At 41.5% G+C, this 13,041-nt stretch overlaps 1 protein-coding gene across 8 annotated transcripts in view; it reads left to right on the top strand.

Annotated features, from left to right (window-relative positions):
• Nucleotides 1–13,041, top strand: part of ralgps2 (Ral GEF with PH domain and SH3 binding motif 2) — a 99,465-nt gene that overhangs the window by 49,041 nt on the left and 37,383 nt on the right. For all 8 annotated transcript variants that reach the window (XM_081606507.1, XM_081606509.1, XM_081606508.1 and 5 more), the window contains 4 exons: nucleotides 4,778–4,861; nucleotides 8,118–8,207; nucleotides 9,137–9,229; nucleotides 9,386–9,512. In XM_081606507.1, coding sequence (XP_081462633.1) covers nucleotides 4,778–4,861; nucleotides 8,118–8,207; nucleotides 9,137–9,229; nucleotides 9,386–9,512 — 394 coding nt within the window. The remainder of the gene's footprint in view (nucleotides 1–4,777; nucleotides 4,862–8,117; nucleotides 8,208–9,136; nucleotides 9,230–9,385; nucleotides 9,513–13,041) is intronic.

Here is a 13,041-nt window from a genome sequence, read left to right on the forward strand (position 1 = left end):
CGTGACTGGTCTCAGGACATGAGCTACCAGGACTGCTGATGTCAGAGCTGAACGCTGTTTGATTTGTGCCTGATTTGCCTCTTTTTATAAAGTAGCACTCCCTGTCTTTTCATTCTCAACTGACCCTAGGAAAAAAAAATAAGCCAGTCACGTTATGCCAAGTATCATTTCCTATTACAGTGTTAATAGATACCACTTTAAATGTGTAGGGTCAGGGCAAACAGACTGTGGCCGTATGTTGAGCATTCAAAACTTCTCAGCTACTGGACCGACTGACCTGTTTTTGTTCATAATCATTATCAACTTTATTTATAAAGCGCTTTAATAGCAGCCAGAGCTGAAATAAAGTGCTAAACATCCGCAATAAGATAAAAGAAAATGTCAAAGAAAATGACAAAGTTAAACACACAAGAATTAAAATAAATTTAAAATTCTATGGAAAACATAATAAAGCAAAAGGAGTAACAGATTAAATTGTCCCAAGTTCATGCCCTTTCCTAGGGGAAACTGAACCTCTGACAAAGTGTTGCAGTTTATTATTCCATATGAGCAGCGTTCATAGAAAATTGTTAGAAAATGATCTTATAGTACAAGATGGCTCCATTAGCATTACCTTTCACAGCTAAGAAAGAAAGAACCTAACACAATTTTATGAGCAGAATTTTTGACTGTGGCCAGAAGACAGCTTTTGAGCCAATAAATATTTCCCATGTAATTATATTGGCCAGAAGTAACTAATCTGATTGTTATTTTCTTAGTTTAGCTAACATTTTTCATTCTGTAGGGGTTTTTTTTAATGCCAGAGCTAATTAGAAATCGCTGTTAGAAAGGAAGAGCATTACTGACCAGAGGATTTTGGCAGGTCATATAATCAGGAAATGTTACTGTCGTGATCCATTCTGTCTGATAACACGGTGCACCACGATGGATACTTTTAGTTTTACTTCCCGTATTTATCCTCGCTGACATTGTTCAGGCAGACGTGAGTGGTAAACACGTCAGTATCTTTACAATACTTTTTCCTTCTGCGTGCATTACGAGTCTGACTGGCAGACGTGACGTATCGTAGCAATTGGCTGATTCGCTCACTAAGGCGGCGTCTACATATGTCTATAGCTGTAGCATTGTTAGCTTGATGCTCGCAACTTCTAGTAGTAACTCAACTACCAGAAACTATTTCCTGGCTGAGCACAAAATGGTTTCTAGCGTGTTCTTATTAGTTGTAGTAAACCATTGTAAAACTTACCTTTGAAGTCAGATTATCAATTTTGGAGTCAAATCGACGGTATTCCTCTTAGCTGTACAATATTTCTCTATCCCCTCTTCGCGGTTCTCCTTCTCTTCTTCTGTTGGGTCAACTGCGCTGTGTCCAAATGGTGTATCACAATAAACAAATGGTGCATATCGCCCCCTGCTGCTTTTGAGCAGTCACAACAGTCACAGCCCATTGTGGTACATAGTGCTACCTACTGTGCAGGAATGACTTGGTGTCGTGACATGTCCATCTTCTGGGGGGGGCACTGGCCCCCCTGGCCCCTCCTCTAGCTCCGCCACTGCTTATACCGTATGCTATATTTTTGCATTTTTCATTGTTTTACATGTTATGCAATGTTGTAACAAGACATTCTTGGCACTTCCTTTTATAAAACTGTTTTGCGGTGAATACAATACTGTTCAGGTTGTTAATAAATGTTAATTTTATGGTTAAAACAAGAAATTCGACAATTTCTTTCCAATATAAGACATACCCCGAAAGTAAGACATAGTGGGGCTTTTGGGGATAAAAAGAAAGTAAGATATTGTCTTACTTTCGGGGAAACACGGTAGTACTATTATTATTATTAGTATAGTATATAGTATATCCATCCATCCATTTTCTTCCGCTTATCCGGGGTCGGGTCGCGGGGGCAGCAGCTTCAGAAGGGCGGCCCAGACTTCCCTCTCCCCAGCCACTTCTTCCAGCTCCTCCAGGGGAATCCCAAGGCGTTCCCAGGCCAGCCGAGAGACAATCCCTCCAGCGTGTCCTGGGTCTTCCCCGAGGCCTCCTCCCGGTGGGACATGCCCGGAACACCTCACCAGGGAGGCATCCAGGAGGCATCCTTACCAGATGCCCGAGCCTCAACTGGCTCCTCTCGACGTGGAGGAGCAGCGGCTCCACTCTGAGTCCCTCCCAGATGACCGAGCTTCTCACCCTATCTCTAAGGGAGAGCCCAGCCTCCCTGCGGAGGAAACCCATTTTGGCCGCTTGTACCCGTGATCTCGTTCTTTCGGTCGATCTGGGAACGTAGATCGACCGGTAAATCAAGAGCTTCGCTTTTTGGCTCAGCTCTCTCTTCACCACGACTGACCGGTACAGCGCCCGCTTCACAGCAGACGCTGCCCCAATCCGCCTGTCGCTCTCCCGCTTCCTTTTTCCCTCATTCGTGAACAAGATCCCCAGATACTGTCCATAAAAGTAATGAACAGAATCGGTGACAAAGGGCAGCCTTGGCGGAGTCCAACTCTCACCAGAAACGAGCCCGACTTACTGCCGGCAATGCGGACCAGACTCTGACACCGGTCATACAGGGACCTGACAGCCCGTATCAAAGGTGCCGGTAACCCATACTCCCGGAGTACCCCCCACATGTCCTCCCGAGGGACACGGTCGAACGCCTTCTCCAAGTCCACAAAACACATGTAGACTAGTTGGGCGAACTCCCATGCACCCTCCAGGACCCTGCTGAGGGTGTAGAGCTGGTCCAGTGTTCCACGACCAGGACGAAAACCACACTGCTCTTCCTGAATCCGAGGTTCGACTATCCGATGGACGCTCCTCTCCAGGACCCCTGAATAGACCTTACCAGGGAGGCTTAAGAGTGTGACCCCCCTGTAATTGGAGCACACCCTCCGGTCCCCATTTTTAAACAGGGAGACCACCACCCCAGTCTGCCAATCCAGGGGAACTGCCCCCAATGTCCATGCGATATTGCAGAGTCTTGTAAGCCAACACAACCCTGCAACATCCAGAGCCTTAAGGAACTCTGGGCGGATCTCATCCACCCCTGGGGCCCTGCCACCGAGGAGCTTTTTGACCACCTCGGCGACCTCGTCCCCAGAGATTGGAGAGCCCAACCCAGAGTCCCCAGGCTCAGCTTCCTCAACAGAAGGCATGTTGGTGGGATTGAGGAGGTCTTCGAAGTATTCCGCCCACCGGCCCACAACGTCCCGAGTTGAGGTCAGCAGCGCACCATCCCCACTATAAACAGTGTTGATGCTGCACTGCTTCCCCCTCCTGAGACCAGAATGGTCTCAGGAGGGGGAAACTTTCCTTCTGCAAACTTTCCTCCTGCACCTTCCACTGGTTGGGATCATAACAGATTCAGTTTCAGACCCATGGTGACTCACTTCTCCACCAGTTCTTTGTCTCTCAGTCATCTCCAAACCTTTTACCGTTCCAACACTTTTACTCAGATCAACTCTCTCTTATCTTGATTTCTGTCACCCTTTAATTCCTCTAGTTTTTCATCCGGTTCCTTGAAATATTTCTGTCCTTTTTTCAGTAGTTTACAATTGAACTAACCAAGAACTGTCAGAAACAAAAACGCACACATTTTTTGGAAACTTTACTGATAAAGGGAATCTTTTCCAATGATTTTAAAGCATCTTATCCAGGCAGGATGCAGAGAAACAAGACCATATAGTCTTAAGGAATGAAAATCTGCTGAAACGTCATACGTTGTTATGTGGGAGAGAGTAAGGCAGACAGGTGGTTAAAATACAGTAAAAAAGAGGGATGGAGGTGAAAGACGTAGCTGGAGGCTGTAGGGAAGTGTTAAGTACCAGATAAAAGGGATGTTTGGTTTTGCGACAGTAAATATGAATCCTCACTTGGAAAAGTTAAAATTAGGTTTCTATGGTATTTTTAGAGAGAGGAAGTATAAGGAAATGACAGGAACAGTGAATATACTAAAAACATCTCAAGAGCTCATTATTGGACCAAAATAATCCACAGAAATGCAAAATCTCCAAAACGCTGATCATTTATTGACTGTTTTTTTTTTTTTCAGTCAGAACATAAAATTGCCTACCGAGCTGCGTATTGGTGTATAGATGTGTGAGCGTTTGTGAGTGCGAATGGGTGAATGTGACTCTAGTGTAAAGCGCTTTGAGTGGTCAAAAATGATTGGATAAAGCGCTATATAAGTTTAGTCCATTTACCATAGTGGCCTTTTACTCATCAGTAGCTAGCATTGCTCACCTCATGCTTCCATGGAGTGTTTTCTGGCCTCTTGTTAAACTCCACTTGTGCTTTTTCAACCTCTAACTTTTCAAATTCTTGGTAGGGCTTGAAAACTGTCGCCACTTAAACTTGAATTAGTTACTTTGAAGTCCCTGATTAGGTATTTTTAGCTCTCAAACAAACCCTTATTGTTTTGAATTGTGCCAAAATGTGTTCAGTTTGTGCTCTTCTGCCTGTTTCTGTAAGGTTTACGACAGTGTAATAAGACCAGACATCTTTGCTGTATATTTAAAACAGACATGTTCCCGTATGACATCACCTGTTTGTTTTTTTGTTGCTGTTCCTCATTTATCCCTTTAAGTCTTCAGTCTTCACTCATCTGTTCTGTCTCCTCCTCCTTCGCTTTCCTCCACTATCATGTCTTGGTCCTTCCCTCCTTTCCATCTCCCAAAGCAAATCTTCCCACTGCGCTGTGAAACGCATTAGCGGCATGTGTGCGTCCACAACGTTCCCTTTGTCTCAGAACGTAATCTGGATTTCATTTGTTGTTTACAGGAGCTTTCTAGCTGTGGCTGGAACAAGAAAGAGAAGCACAGCTCCGCTCCGAATGTCGTGGCCTTCACCCGCAGGTTCAATCAGGTGAGACTGCGACATCCTCGGCTCTCGCAGCCAAGTTCAATCTGAAGTCTCGCCCCAAAAATAAAGAGAGAAGGAGAAAGTCTTCCTCCCTGCGGTCGTGGAGATTTATGAGTCTTGGCCATTGAGGTTTGAGGGGATGACAGCTCGTCTTTCCATCATGCCCTCCGTCTCTATCCTCCTGCTCTCAAGTCATCACCCCGGATCTCCCAGATGTGCTTGTTTTTGAAGCTGTGTTTATCATGGCAGCTCCTGAGGTTCCCCGTGTCTTCTCCTCGCACGTGAAATGCTCTTATGTGCATCACAAGTGGTCCCCAGGTGAAGATGTGTGTGAAGGCAGACATGTTTTTATCCTCAGCTACTCGCATTTATATAGTGGCTTGCAAACATATTGACACTTCTTTTGCTTTTTGTCACATTAAAGTCACAATTTAATATGTTTTATGTGATAGACGAACATGAAGTAGTGAATTACTAAGAAGACTAATATGTTTTAGTTTGATTTAATGTATTTGATTAGGACAGTGCACTTTAATCAACATAACCACAATTCATGGCAGTGTAAATATGCAGGAATTGACACAATAGCTACATTTTAACCTGTATCCTCCTAAGACAAGTTAGTACAAAAACACAAAGCGTCTCACTGTACAGGAGAGAACACGGCGCACGTAGTTCTATTAAAACAAGTAATAAGAAACCAACATTTACACACACGCAAAATAACTAAGCAACATACAGAAACTGTACAAAAACAAGTTACAAGACCCTCAGCTCTAAGCAGTGGAAGTAGTTAATAAGGAAGTAGTTAATATCCCAGCTTTGAAAAGCTCCGTTCTGTCCATCATGTGAAAATAGTCTAAAAAAGAAACTGTAGCAAGACTTGAATCCTGATAAAATGCAATAATCTGATGCTGGAGGCATCTAATTTAATCTGAATGAGTTTGAGATGGCATCTGAGCAAAAATAAGTAAAGCTGGTGGAGACGTACCAAAAGAAAAAAGAAAAAACTTTACTGCAGCTGCTATTGTAATAAAAAAGTTTGTTCTTCAACCATTGAGAGTTGAATATAACTCCACACCATTTAGATTTTCCTCTCAATTTCACCCAAAGACACAAAAGTCCGAGTCTGCCGGTTTTGCAAAATGTTGGGGTGTAAATATTTTTGCAGAGTAAACAAATGACTGCGCACATGTTGAAGAGTCTTTCTCTCCTTACCCAGTTACATCAACGGGAAGCTGTGGGGAATGATTCAAGGGGCAGCCGTCCCCTTTAATCCACTTCCTCTGTTTTTGCCAGTCTTTTCTGAGCCCCACTTCACCAACCTCACATGTAAATATGATCCAAGAAGAATGTGTTTCTGTGGAAATTTCTTTATGTATGGCAGATCCCAAACGGTGATTCAAGATGTTTGCCGCACGCATTCGGCTGCTGCGAGCCAAGGAAAATGAGCTTTTTGGACAGACAGTCTTGGCCTGTCGAGGCAGAGAGTCCCAGAAAACCCATTCCACATTAACTGCGGCCATTTTTGTTTCCCCCCCTCACCTCCCCTTGATCCTAATTTTTTGTTGACTCGGTGCTTTCGGGAGCCAATAAAGGAGACTATTTGCCAGGGGGTTTAAACCGCTATGATAAATGCTCTGTAACCTGTTCCTTAAGGCTTACCAAAAGAGTTCATGTTTATGGTCAAGGTTTTATCATCTCAGACCTTTAATGCTCCCCAGCCAGAGATTGGATGATTATTTGACTCGAATTGTTAGTTTTTACATGCAAGACTTTTATCTTCACCAGTTTCTTTCCATTAAACCAGAAAACTGGTTGATCTACAGCCGATACACCTGTGTTTGCTTTGGCTGCTCCATCTTATTTAGGATTATTGAAACACTGGGAGCTTCTCCTCTAAAAGGCTTGATAACATTTATAAATCCAGCACTAAAGACGTGAGATTTGTTTAACTGAGATGTCCAAACATGGCCAACTCCAGGTTTTCCATGACAGACGGAGGTTAAAAAGTAAAATGATTCAAACTGAGCAACCAGCCAGTAATTCATTCAGCCTTTCTGACATCGAGTAGAAAGAAACAATCAAAAAAAAAAAAACAGCATAAGGAGAGAAATGATTAGCACTTATTGAAGACTTCATTTGTTCTTGTAATTTAAACTTGGTTTGAGATTGGTTCTGTGTTTATAGGCCAGCAGAAATGAGGGGATAGATACTCTCACCACTCCTTGCCAGAAAAATCAAAGCCGATATGAACTTAGATTTAGCTCCTTAAGACTAGCCAGCAGCAATTAGCAGCTGCCTGGTGGAACTGGACATCTGCTGAGCTCAATACATGCAATTTCAAAGTGTTAAATTATGAAGTCACACTTCTAAGTCATATTTTAGATGTTGCATTTTTTTAATAACTGAACTTAACATAGGTATTTGAATGTGCTATAAAAAAATAAAATAATGCCGCCCCTCTACGCAGATTTTAAAAAGTAGAAGTTTAAATTTAGACAGTGTGGGAGTTAAAAGTACGATTATCTCAGACGAAGACACAAAGATAGACAGACTGTTTTTTTTTTTTGTTTCTCTGTTCAGAACACAATGTCCAGACAGCTGCTGGCCTCAGTCCTCAAGTTAAATTTCTCTTCCCACTATCCCCTCTCTTCCCTCTCTCTTCTCCTTTTCCTCTTCCCATTCCCTCCATCCATCCCGAGGGTTTTAACAAGATTGATTGACTGACCCGTTTAACTGCGTATGTGCAATCAGAATCTTGTCTTGCCAGCAGTTTCCCCAAAGAGACAGATTTCCGACATCCCTCACTGTCTGGCCAAGTGCTCTGAACAAACACATGTGCCTGCTGTGTTTTTTTTTCTCTCTCTCCCTCCTTTATCAATTGGCATTTCTTGCGTTCTTGACTGTATCTATAAACTGATTGTGATCCTGTGTTTTATTTTTTTTTTATCAAGAGCTCGTTTCTAATTGGCCTAAATGGGGCGTTGCTGTTAACGATCTGTCCTGTGGTGAACTGCTTTGCTTTCGACCACACCGAGCCCAGAGCTGTCACGGCTTGCTGCAACATTGGCTCAGAGCTTAAGCGATCATCAAATGATGAACAATGCCTGTTTTTACATACCTGAAGTCCTGATTCTGCTTAGGAGATTATAACTTTTGATGGTTTCCCCAGTTTGTTTGTTGTTGGCAGGGTATTTTTTGTGTGTGTTGCTTGGTGCAGTAATCTCTGTTGGGGTTTTTTTGTTTTTTTTCTTAGACAAGTTTCTGGGTGGTAAGAGAGATCCTCCATGCTCAAACGCTGAAGATCCGAGCCGAAGTGCTGAGTCTGTACATCCGCACTGCCAAGGTATACATCCCCCCTCAAAACACAACATTAATACTGTAATTCACACAAATATTAGAAATTTACCTTTTTATGTAATACGATTAATAGTAAAAAAGAGACTATATTGGCTGCTGTAGCTTGGCAGCATAGCTCTGTGTGCTATGCTGAAATATTGAACAACTTGTTTTGGTTAAAGGAAAATCTGCAAAAAAAGCAGCTGAAGTATTACTCATTAACTTCTATGATGTTTAAATACAGAGCTAAATTTCTACAGTTGGAAAGCGTTATTTTACTGTGGTATGTTGTGAGCCAATTATCGACAAGTCATATCAAAACGTAGAACAAACATGCTAAAGTTAACCTAGCACAGAGGTCTGCAGCCTGCAGCTCTGTGGCCACAATGAATCAGCTAATGTCATTCAATACAACTTTAATAACAAATGCAAGTTTTAGCAGTTTTTTCATTGAATAGTTACATTGATATTCCACAACATTGACACTAAATTACCAATAATGTATAATCAATTTTTTTGTTGTTTGTTTGAAAATTTGCATTTGTTTTTTAAAATGATTTTCCATAAATATAAGAATAAAATTTATTTATCATCGCCTTCACAAAAATTTAATGTTTTCCTCCATTTGAAAACCTTCAAAAAATGTTGGTTCTTTACTAATAACATATTTATTTTGCAGATATTTTAACAAAAGTTATGTTTTTTTTGTTAAAAGGTTATGTAATGTTTGTGGCTCTGAGTGAGCCTTATGTTGCTGGACTGAAGGCAAAAAATGTCCCTTTGGAGTCTGAAAAGATGCAGCCTTCATTGATTTTTATTAAGCATCAGACTGACTCTGAATGTGCAACAGAAAAATAAAACTAAAATTCAGAGCACAATTGTCTTACTGTGTGAACGCATCTAAATGTCTGATCGATGTCATGTAACTTTTCACAGAAACTGTGTGACATGAACAACCTCCACGCTGTCATGGCGGTGGTGTCAGGGTTACAAAGTGCGCCCATCTTCAGGCTCACAAAAACGTGGGCGGTGAGTGTATTTACCTCATGTGGTTATGGAACGCCCACTGGGCTTCACACCACTTCCAGTGGAATATGGCAGCTTAATTGACATAATGTAACTGTTAAAATCCTTTTTGCTCTAATTCCCTTTTCTTGCCTTCTGGTTTTGCCTTATAATTAACAGCTACTGAGTCGAAAGGACAAGTCTACGTTTGATCGGCTCGACTACCTGATGTCCAAAGAAGACAACTACAAACGTCTGAGAGACTTCATCAGCAGCCAGAGCATGGTCTCTTGCATACCATACCTAGGTAAGAGAAACCAACGTTTCTACCTACAACAACAAAAAAATCACCTCTAGTATGACAAAATTAAATAAACAGAAGTCCTTATCATTTATTTACTTACAAATAAAATGTTCACGTGTGAAGTCGAATTTGTCTGGTTTCAAAGTTGGTTTATTTAGATCTTAACATTCTCTACACCATTCAGTTTGATTAAAATGGAATGAAGTAAGTTTTATTTGGTCGTCTGAACAAAGCCTGCACATTAACACGCAGGCTTGGTGTTAATCAGCCAAATGTGCGGCTAAGCTCTTCCAGAAATGCTTATTCAGGGGAAAAGTAGCAGGAAGACAACACGTCTGATTCATAGAGGGGATTCCTGCAGATTAATGAAAAATTAAAGATGATTTGTCTTGGTGGTCACTCATCAGTAGCTCTGGGTTTCGTCTCTTCAGCTGCTCATCGCGTTTGTGGTCCTTTTCTTCAGAGCGTTTTTTCAGATTTAGGCTTCTAGAAACCGAAGAAAAACCATTTAGAAACTAGATTCTTGACAGTGATCCTTGTCAACCCTGCATGTTTTGAAACGGTATTGAAAAGTCTCTGAGTCGCGTTAAAAATCCAGCCTTTTAAACTTTACGAGCTGTTTTCAGGTTTATGATTAACGGCGTATTGAAGCATCTGACTGACTCCGCAGCTGTGCCTGGCATTCTGACCATACGGATTATTAAGTATGCCGGTGTTTTATCATTTAATGTTCTCCCTTTTCCTCAGGTTGCTGTACCTTTCTACTGCAGCTTTTGCTTTCCCTGTGCTCCGTCGTTTCACTCTTTGCCTCTTCTTTTTTTTTATTTTGTTTGTTTTGCTTGGCTTCTTTGAACTGAGAGGAGGAGTAAATGTCGCTCATAAATTTGGTGCTCTGTTGAGAAACATCTCAAGGTTCCTTTTAGCAAGAACAAACACATGAATCAGTAAGAAGAGGGAGGGAAAAAAATCCTCATTTCCTCTACTATATGTAAAAGCTTCCTTTTACTTTTGGTTGGACTCGCTGACATCACACAGGAACCCCTGATGAGCCCTGATGAGGAGCGCAGGGGAAAATGCTCGCGTCCATGTGTGTGGTTTTACTGCCGTACTGTTTGTTCTTGTTTGGGCTTGATGATGACTTTGATGTTCTTTACTGCCAAACAGTTTTGTTTTTTTCTTCCTCTTTAGCCGTCAGGTCCCACTTCATCGCTGCCGTTGGCGGTTCAAGCATGCAGACTTAAATATGCGCAAACAAACACGGACACAAGCCCAAAAGCTTTAGAGTCGCTACAGAAAGCCGGAGGTGGCCGTTTTCCTCGAGGCGAATGCAAAGTCGGGGCTGCGAAGCAGCTTCAACTGTGTGTCTTCACTGCGTGTTAGAAGGGAAAGACTTTCCGTTCACTAAGCGTTTGGATGATTTGCGACCAGCTGCTCTGTCACAGGGTGGAGTCTCGTCGAGTATTAATGTATGAGTGGGATGGTGTTTCCCTATGAGATGAACGTTTTAGTGATGTGAACACATGTGTGCTGCGTTGACCGTCTGGCTATCTTTGGGGATGAAACCGGCCAAGTTGGCCGAGAGGAGGGAAATTGCCACTGGTTCGCTCTGGAACGTTTCCCTTCATCATAAATTCTTGATCACGCGGAGAGATTGGAAACGGTGAAGCTTGTTCCAGAGCTTCTCTGCTAATGTAAGCTTCATCACTGCTTGCATAAATAATACATCTGGGGGAGGGCCTCCTGGTGTGTTTTGCAGACGAGAACTCGCTTCATTGGTGTCTGAATTAGTGAGAGCTCGCAGGAGGGAGTTTGAATGGCTGCTGGGTTTTTTTTCTAGACAGGAGATTTTGATATTTTGAAAATGTATTTCTGGGACGCTTTTGTAACTGAGTCATGTTTTTGCTCCTTTGCATCTGAATTGCAACATAAAATTGACTGCATTTTAACACCACACTTATTGGCACCCCAGGTAAAGGTGCTAAGAAGTCTTAAAATAAAGTCGTTAAATGTAAACGTAAAAATGTCACTTAAAAAAATTAATCTGAACAGAAAATATTCAGAGGAGGTAAAAAAAAAAATCTTATTCTGAAAAAAATCTTTATTTACCATTTCACTGGTGTCATTTCTACATTTTTAAAAACAAAATATCTTTTTTTCTTTTCATATTAACCAATGACTAAAGAAGGCTGAATTTCAGTTGGACATTGTTGTCATAGCATCTAACAGGCACAATGTGTAGTTTTTATTGCCATATTACCCCAATAAAACACTTCTCAGCTTTAGTCCATATTTCCCAGGTTGACAGTCTTATCTAACCATTCGGTCGACCAGTTAGCTTTACTGAACAGCAATATTACCTGTAAGTACCAAAGATCAACGTCTTTACAAACAAGGGAGTGCTTCCCGGTTTTTGTAAAGCTCTGATTTGGTGCACATAGGAAGTGACCTTATGACACTTCATGATGTTAAAGCCTTGTGATATTTCCAGGGTGTCCGTACATCCTTAAAAAGTCTTAAATTTAAGAGTTTAAAAGTCTTACATTTTAAGTTTAAAATTTTTTAAAACTTATATTGTTCAACAGTAAGTTGGACTTAAATATGTTTAAACTTTGAGTTTGTGTTCACTGCGGTCTATACACTGAGAATACCATAAACACTGAGAGAATATCAGCTAATAGAAATGGCTAAATGATAGGGATTACGGTGCCAAAGTTTGGATCTGTGGTACAGCTTCCTGTTGGCATCAAGACCACCTCAGAACGAGATTTGGGTAAAAAATTGCCAAATATAAAGACTAGTTAAACCTGGACTAGAACATTCCAATGCAGTTAGATTCTTTAAAACATTTTTTATATTGCTAACAACTTTTCTCATTGAGGACCGCAGCATCTGCATCGTTCTCTCGTGAGCTGGATGTGTCACTATATCGCTATGGCATCCACATCTTAAATCCAACAATGGTTTGTACTCGATCAAAACAAAGTGGCGTTTGGCGGTTACACAAGGACAGTCCGTTAATATGCCAGCTGGAAGTCGGACGCGATCTGTCCCGAGGCACAGAAACGATGCGCTTCTCTGAAAGCAATACTTCTTGTTCTGACAGGTGGGGCGAAAGGGGAACGGCTGTCTCCAGTAACCGAGTTTCTGTTTTTCCTCTGTGAATGCACGACGCCGTTAACTTTAACGAGCTTGAAACTACATTTATCTTAGCAGGTAGGTCAACAGTAAAAAAAAGAAAAGTAATTGAACTCTCTAAATAAGCATTTGATAGCAGTTGTACAGGTTCAGCTTTTTTAATTTTGCGGTTGTTAAAATGGAAGCTGATGTTCTCAATGAAACTAATGAGAAACAATGAAAATACATGGTGCTTTGGTAACTTGCCTTGATAATATTTTATGGTCCCTGTGTAAATGTATTGCGCTTAATAATAAGCTGATCCATGCTTCTTTTAATGTTTGGCATCTCTCAGTGGAGAAAGACCTCGCCGAAGGCCAGAAGCATGCACTAGGGCTTCATTCGTGTTTACTCTGAG

This window comes from Poecilia reticulata, chromosome 4, assembly GCF_904066995.2.
Source record: "Poecilia reticulata chromosome 4, P_reticulata-male-v2, whole genome shotgun sequence".
NCBI classification, from domain to species: Eukaryota; Metazoa; Chordata; class Actinopteri; order Cyprinodontiformes; family Poeciliidae; genus Poecilia; species Poecilia reticulata.